Source organism: Salvelinus sp. IW2-2015, linkage group LG4q.1:29 (assembly GCF_002910315.2).
Source record: "Salvelinus sp. IW2-2015 linkage group LG4q.1:29, ASM291031v2, whole genome shotgun sequence".
NCBI lineage: Eukaryota > Metazoa > Chordata > Actinopteri > Salmoniformes > Salmonidae > Salvelinus > Salvelinus sp. IW2-2015.
The window spans coordinates 23,153,403-23,161,168 of record NC_036842.1 but is presented as its reverse complement, the minus strand read 5'-3'; the positions used below and the strand labels follow the sequence as shown (position 1 = coordinate 23,161,168).

Below are 7,766 nucleotides of genomic sequence, written 5' to 3'. Positions count from 1 at the left end.
TATTTGTGCCCTGGGTCTAACCACTGCTGTAGAGCTTTTTATAGTCCCGTACCCCTTCAAACATTCAACCTCCAGCTGCGTACCCCCTCTAGCACCAGGGTCAGCGCACTATCAAATTTTGTTTTTGCCATCATTGTAAGCCTGCCACACACACACAATACGATACATTTATTAATTATAGAATGAGTGTGAGTTTTTGTCACAACCCAGCTCGTGGGAAGTGACAAAGAGCTCTTATAGGAACAGGGCACAAATAATAATATAATAATATAATTTTGTTCTTTATTTAGCCATCTTACATATAAAACTGTATTTGTTCATCGAAAATTGTGAATAACTCACCACAGGTTAATGAGAAGGGTGTGCTTGAAAGGATGCACATACCTCTGCAATGTTGGGTTGTATTGGAGAGAGTCTCAGTCTTAAATAATTTTCCACACACAGACTGTGCCTGTATTTAGTTTTCATGCTAGTGAGGGCCAAGAATCCACTCTCACATTAGGTACATAGCTGCAAAGGGCATCAGTGTCTTAACAGCGTGATTTGCCAAGGCAGGATACTCTGAGTGCAGCCCAATCCAGAAATCTGGCAGTGGCTTCTGATTAAATTCAATTTTCACAGAACCGCTTGTTGATATTTCGATGAGGCTTTCTTGTTCAGATATCGGTAAGTGGACTGGAGGCAGGGCATGAAAGGGATGACAAATTCAGTTGTTTGTGTCATCCGTTTCGGATAAGTACTTGCGTAAATGCGCACCCAACTCACTCATCTGCTTCGCTATATCACATTTGGCACTTTCCGTAAGCTTGAGTTCATTTGCACACAAAAAATTATACAATGATAGAAAGACCTGTGTGTTGTCCTTGTTAATGCAGACAGAAAAGAGCTCCAACTTCTTAATCATAGCCTCAATTTTGTCCCGCACATTGAAGATAGTTGCGGAGAGTCCCTGTAATCCTAGATTCAGATCATTCAGGTGAGAAAAAACATCACCCAGATTGGCCAATCGTGTGAGAAACTCATCATCATGCAAGCGGTCAGACAAGTGAAAATGATGGTCAGTAAAGAAAACTTTAAGCTCGTCTCTCAATTCAAAGAAATGTGTCAATACTTTGCCCCTTGATAACCAGTGCACTTCTGTATGTTGTAAAAGCGTTACATGGTTGCTGCCCATATCATTGCAGTGCATATCATTGCAGTGCAGAAAAAACAACGCGAGTTCAGGGGCCTTGCTTTAACAAAGTTAACAATTTTCACTGTAACGTCTTTCAAGCTGTCAGGCATTCCCTTGGCAGAAAGAGCCTCTCGGGGGATGCTGCAGTGTACCCAAGTGGCTTCAGGAGCAACTGCTTGCACACGCATTACCACTCCATTATGTCTCCCTGTCATGACTTTTGCGCCATCAGTACAGATACCAACACATCTTGACCACCGAAGTCCATTTGATGTCACAAAGCTGTCCAGTACTTTAAAAATATCCTCTTCTGTTGTCCTGGTTTCCAGTGGTTTGCAGAAGAGGATGTCTTCCTTAATTGAACCTCCATAAACGTAACAGACATATACCAGGAGCTGTGCCAGGCCCGTCACGTCTGTTGTACCATTCAGCTGTAATGCATAGAATTCACTGGCTTGAATGCGAAGCAGTAATTGTTTCAAAACATCTCCCGCCATGTCACTGATGCATCGTGAAACAGTGTTGTTTGATGAAGGCATTGTCTATATAGTTTTTTTGGCCTTTTCCCCCAGCATTGTCCCAGCCATATCTGTGGCAGCAGGAAGAATTAAGTCCTCCACAATAGTATGGGGCTTGCCACTCGGTAGCTCACCATATAAGACGCTTCTAGACCCTTCTTATTAATGGTATCTGTTGCTTTTATACATTATACATTTATAGACACATCTGTTGCTTTTCTTACAACTGAAAAGTCGTCTTAATTCTCGCTCCAAAAACTCCTGTGGCTTATTTTTTTATCAAATTGGCATGTTTTTATTTCTAAATGTCTGCGCAAGAGTGAAGGTTTCATTGAGTTGTGAGATAGTACTTTTGCACATATAACACACTGTGGCTGAGGAAAGGCACTACTCCCAATATAAGTGAACCACAAATCGTAGTTCTCATCATATTTGCACCTCTTCGATGGTCCAACGTCCCTGTCCGTTGTTCGGTGCTTCCCCGGGCAAGGGGGCAGTAGCTCTTTGGCTGCATCAGATTCACAACTGTCACTGTCACTCCATGCTAGCTGGGCTAACAACAAATGTAGAATTACTGATGTTAGCATTGGATGTGCTCGTGGAAGCAGAACCAATTGTGTCGTCGACAGGTGCAGGTGTAGTACTGCTGGTAGTAAAAGTACTACCAGTAGAGCTGGTATGTGTCTCTATGGATGCGGGCCTTACTTTTTTAACCATTTAACGGAATGAGCAGCAGCTACGTTTGGCTACATACGGACCATTAGTGGAATTCCCATGAGAGAGTAACGGTTAATGTGATTGGATGTTAATTATTTGACTAGGCTACCTGTATTTGACATTGTGTTGTTATTTCGCTGAACACTAGATGGTTTCATTTTATTTTTGGCAGTGAAACGAGGCTACTCGGGTTAGAAAAAACCACACACAAATGTATAGCCCCGTTGGAAAATAGAAATTAATCACATTTTTATTTGGCGTACCCCCGACGGCATTGCCCTCCTACCCCCAGTTTGGGAATACCTGCTGTAGAGCATATTCCGTTTCCAAAATGTGTCAAAGTTACCTATGAAAGTTATGCCAACATAGCTACAGTAGTCTTTTAGCCAAGTGTGACAGGCCAGTAGCCTGCTGAATATTTCACAGACGTGGCCCAGTGATGGCATCTGTCCTGAATTAATTTGCCGCTTTTTGGAGTGGGAATCAATTCTTTAAAACCAATTTTCAGTAGTTCCAAGCTAGCGTTCCTAATGTCGTCTGACCCCTCATGGACTATGACAGCGTGAGCCCCCAGTGATGTGATGCTTCCTACGGCTTCAGGAAAACACTACAACGTTATCCATTAATGTCAATGTGGTTTTGCTTTCCTGCTGAGACTAAGGGTCTGGTTGCCTCGGAGCTTGATGTTGACGAAGAGGCCCTAGCAAGAAGAGCGGCTGTTACTCCAAGGGAAACCACTGAACACACTGCTGCCTGCCAATATGCAACATTCTTCATTTTCATATTTGAAATATTTTGCTAAAGATGTTCCTCACTAATTTACTTGCTGTTTCCACATAATTCTTGTGCTTATTGGTTATTTTGTAATCTCACTTTTCCCGCAAATTAACGCGCTGCCACAGTCCCCGTTAGAAAACCCCGTCTCAGATTGCAATGTACATATATCATGATATTGAAAACATGTTGTTTTTCCTAAAGTTACCTCTCTTTGAATGATGAAATTCTACAATAGAAAATAGGTATTTTAATTGTCTGGTTAAAGTCCTTGAATTGACCTATTGAATGGATTTATTGACGAAGTAAATTGACCTATTCCATTACTTTATGCCAATGTTAAATTTAATTGAACGCTATAAACCAATGTAATCTATAACATTTAAATATAACATTTAAAATAATGAATTGTACTATTTCAATAAGGGACATAGACACATGATTAGAAACGTGCAATGTAATTTGTCCTATATAGGTTTCAAAGCAGATAATATTGGAGAATGACATCAAGACCATTGCACTGAGACAGCCATACCTTTTTGGCAAGATACCATCATCGTGTTTCAATTCAATTCAAGGGGCTTTATTGGCATGGGAAACATGTGTTAACATTGCCAAAGCAAGTGAGGTAGATAATATACAAAAGTGAAATAAACAATAAAAATTAACAGTAAACATTACACATACAGAAGTTTCAAAGCAATAAAGACATTACAAATGTCATATTATATATGTACAGTGTTGTAGCAATGTATAAATGGTTAAAGCACACAAGTTAAAATAAATAAACATAAATATGGGTTGTATTTACAATGGTGTTTGTTCTTCACTGGTTGCCCTTTTCTTGTGGCAACAGGTCACAAATCTTGCTGCTGTGATGGCACACTGTGGAATTTCACCCAGTAGATATGGGAGTTTATCAAAATTGGATTTGTTTTCGAATTCTTTGTGGATCTGTGTGATCTGAGGGAAATATGTTCTCTAATAGGTCATACATTGGGCAGGAGGTTAGGAAGTGCAGCTCAGTTTCCACCTCATTTTGTGGGCAGTGAGCACATAGCCTGTCTTCTCTTGAGAGCCATGTCTGCCTACGGCGGCCTTTCTCAATAGCAAGGCTATGCTCACTGAGTCTGTACATAGTCAAAGCTTTCCTTAAGTTTGGGTAGTCACAGTGGTCAGGTATTCTGCCACTGTGTACTCTCTGTTTAGGGCCAAATAGCATTCTAGTTTGCTCTGTTTGTTTGTTAATTCTTTCCAATGTGTCAAGTAATTCTCTTTTTGTTTCCTCATGATTTGGTTGGGTCTAATTGTGCTGTTGTCCTGGGGCTCTGTGGGGTGTGTTTGTGAACAGAGCCCCAGGACCAGCTTGCTTAGGGGACTCTTCTCCAGGTTCATCTCTCTGTAGGTGATTGCTTTGTTATGGAAGGTTTGGGAATCGCTTCCTTTTAGGTGGTTGTAGAATTTAACGGCTCTTTTCTGGATTTTGATAATTAGTGGGTATCGGCCTAATTCTGCTCTGCATGCATTATTTGGTGTTCTACGTTGTACACGGAGGATATTTTTGCAGAATTCTGCATGCAGAGTCTCAATTTGGTGTTTGTCCCATTTTGTGAAATCTTGGTTGGTGAGCGGACCCCTTTCATCCGATGCACTCTGACATAGTCTTGGCATTTTCAGCAAATATCACCTGTTTTTTCATTCAAAACCAGAAGTAGCAATAATATTAATGACTGACAAAATCCAAGTTCCTGTCGATTCTTGACATTGGCGTGTAGGTAAGATTATTTGTACGCATGCGTGACAATCTACTGCTCACTCTGGTTCGAACGATAACTGTTGGTCTTCACACAATACCCGTAGTTCGCGAATGTCTTCTGCCTGCAAGCATGTTAGCTGTGAATGTAACCGCCGACATGGTTTAGCAACATTACTGTTTAATAATTAAGCGACTAAAATAGTTTTGTGTAGTTTCAGTCCTAAATGCCTCGTTATGCTCAACTCGTGATGGGCCCCGCGGGAAGTGGAAAGGTAAGTTAACTAGCTAGCTAGCTAGCTAGCTAGCTAATGTTGTTAGCTAAAGTCGTTAGCTAGCCACAACACTTTGAAACGTTACTGTTAGCTTCAGTGGGTAGCTAGTAGCTAGCTAACGTTAAGTGTTTGCTGTTTGTTCCATGTCATTCCAAAATGTAGCTAAATGAGCAGTGCTAGGCTATGTTTTACAATTAAATGCAATTCACATATTAAAATAGTTAGCGCTTGCTAGTTTAGTTGCAACATCCAAGGTCTGAGCTACATGCACTGCCATTGACCATGACTTGTCAGTGTCAGAAATGCGGTTCCAGCACTTTTCTAATGTGCTTGTACTGTAGATGTTGCTTGATTTATCCTATTAAAAGTTATCATATCATCACGTATGTTTTTGCCACAGGTATTTCAGTCCGCTGTTGTTTATATCTCCCCTCCTCTCTGTAGAGTACCTACTGCTCTACACTGATCCAGCATGCAGAAGCCATAAACCGCTCTGTACAGGTGGTCAACCTAGACCCAGCCGCTGAACACTTTGATTACCCGGTCATGGCAGGTAAAACACATCTCTGAGGAGTTCTGTGATAGTCTTGTTTCTATTACAGTGAGTGGTGTAACGGATGTGAAATGGCTAGCTAGTTAGCGGGTACGCGCTAATAGCGTTTCAATCAGTTACGTCACTTGCTCTGAAACCTAGAAGTAGTGTTTCCCCTTGCTCTGCAAGGGCCGCGGCTTTTGTGGAGCGATGGGTAACGATGCTTCGTGGGCGTCAGTTGTTGATGTGTGCAGAAGGTCCCTGGTTCGCGCCCGTGTCGGGGCGAGGGGACGGTCTAAAGTTATACTGTTACAGTGGCACTGACTGGCTGTTTTTCTACCCTCAGATATCCGGGAGCTGATTATGGTGGATGACGTGATGGAGGATGAGTCACTGAGGTTCGGCCCAAATGGAGGGCTGGTGTTCTGCATGGAGTACTTTGCCAACAACTTTGACTGGCTGGAGGAGAGCCTGGGCCACGTGGAGGATGACTACATACTGTTTGACTGTCCTGGTAAAGTGCTATTCATAGAGAGGAGCAAGGAACATGACTTTGACGTAAATGATGATGGATCTGATTTTGATGTTGAATGTGATGATGATAGTTGTTGAGAAGTTTGTGCTGATGTTGTAGTGAGAGTGGTATTGACTAAAATTATGACGGGTTGGTGATGTCTGCAGGTCAAATAGAGCTCTACACACACCTCCCTGTGATGAGGCAACTCGTAGAGCAGCTCCAGCAATGGGAGTTCCGTGTTTGTGGCGTCTTCCTGGTAGACTCGCAGTTCATGGTGGAGACCTTCAAGGTAATATGGCCACTATTAATTAAAACACCTTATTCCTGATCATGCTGCCTTTTACTCTGTCAATAATATGCTCTGACAGTAGTATTTGAAGTTAATTGCAAAACAATTTTCTCCCATCCCAGTTCATATCTGGTATCATGGCTGCTTTGAGTGCCATGGTGTCTTTGGAGATTCCAACAGTCAACATAATGACTAAAATGGACCTGCTGAGTCCCAAGGCCAAAAAGGAAATTGAAAAGTAGGTGCCAGAATGAAATAATTCCTCCTTTTTATGTGTGTATCTGTCACCGTGGTCTTTGTTTATCTGATTTTGTGTGTGTCTGGCTCTGAATGCATCCTATGCACATGCTTAGCAGACCTGTATTGGCTGACACTGACAGATCTCACTCTCCATGTAGATACCTGGACCCAGACATGTACTCAATGATGGAGGACAACTCTGTCACCATTAGGAGCAAGAAGTTCAAGAAGCTGACCAAAGCCATCTGTGGCTTGGTAAGTTCCTGCTGTGCACACAGCCACGCTCAGAGAAAAGGCAGCAATGGTGTTAATGATTTGAATGATTTCTCAATTTGGAATTCATTAAAAATATATATATGTTTGTTTGTTTTTGAGATTGATGACTACAGCATGGTGAGATTCCTGCCATTTGACCGCACAGATGAGGAAGGCATCAACATAGTGCTTCAGCACATTGACTTTTCCATACAATACGGAGAAGACTTGGAGTTCAAGGAGCCAAAGGTAAATGCATAAAAATCCACTATGTGGACTGAAACGTATGCCTAGTGCTTAACTATAATCCTGCTTTGGGAAGTAATGTACTACATTTTTAAGTATACTAATACTAAGTGCTCTCCAACTACTTAAAACCTTTCACTCACTTTACGTTTTTCTGTCCTTAGGAGCCTGAGGAGGAGCCTGACAACACAAATTATGATGATTTATTTCAGGACAAAGTAGAGGACTGAGAGGTGACATAAGAGGCCCAGAAAGAAAAGAAGAACATTTGATGGTCAGAGGGAAATGTTAATTGCAGTATCATGCCACCTAATTATTTATTTATAGACTTAATATGTCTGTTTTAAAAATGTTATCATTTTAAGATTGTGTTTAGTGTATTGTGACCCTGATATTGTACCCCCCCCAGTTGAATATTTGGATTATATTTTTCGAATAAAAACTATTATAAAACAAAGTTTTCACAAGTATTGCTA

The 7,766-nt window shown here is 41.4% G+C and overlaps 1 protein-coding gene across 1 annotated transcript; it reads left to right on the top strand.

Moving 5' to 3' along the window:
- Positions 1 to 4,988: 4,988 nt before the first annotated feature.
- Positions 4,989 to 7,747, top strand: LOC111961681 (GPN-loop GTPase 3). Its single transcript, XM_023984130.2, has 8 exons — positions 4,989 to 5,211; positions 5,656 to 5,764; positions 6,090 to 6,257; positions 6,425 to 6,549; positions 6,672 to 6,787; positions 6,948 to 7,044; positions 7,165 to 7,293; positions 7,455 to 7,747. The coding sequence occupies exons 1-8, from the start codon at positions 5,164 to 5,166 to the stop codon at positions 7,518 to 7,520; spliced, it is 858 nt and encodes a 285-aa protein (XP_023839898.1). The 5' UTR covers positions 4,989 to 5,163; the 3' UTR covers positions 7,521 to 7,747.
- Positions 7,748 to 7,766: the final 19 nt, after the last annotated feature.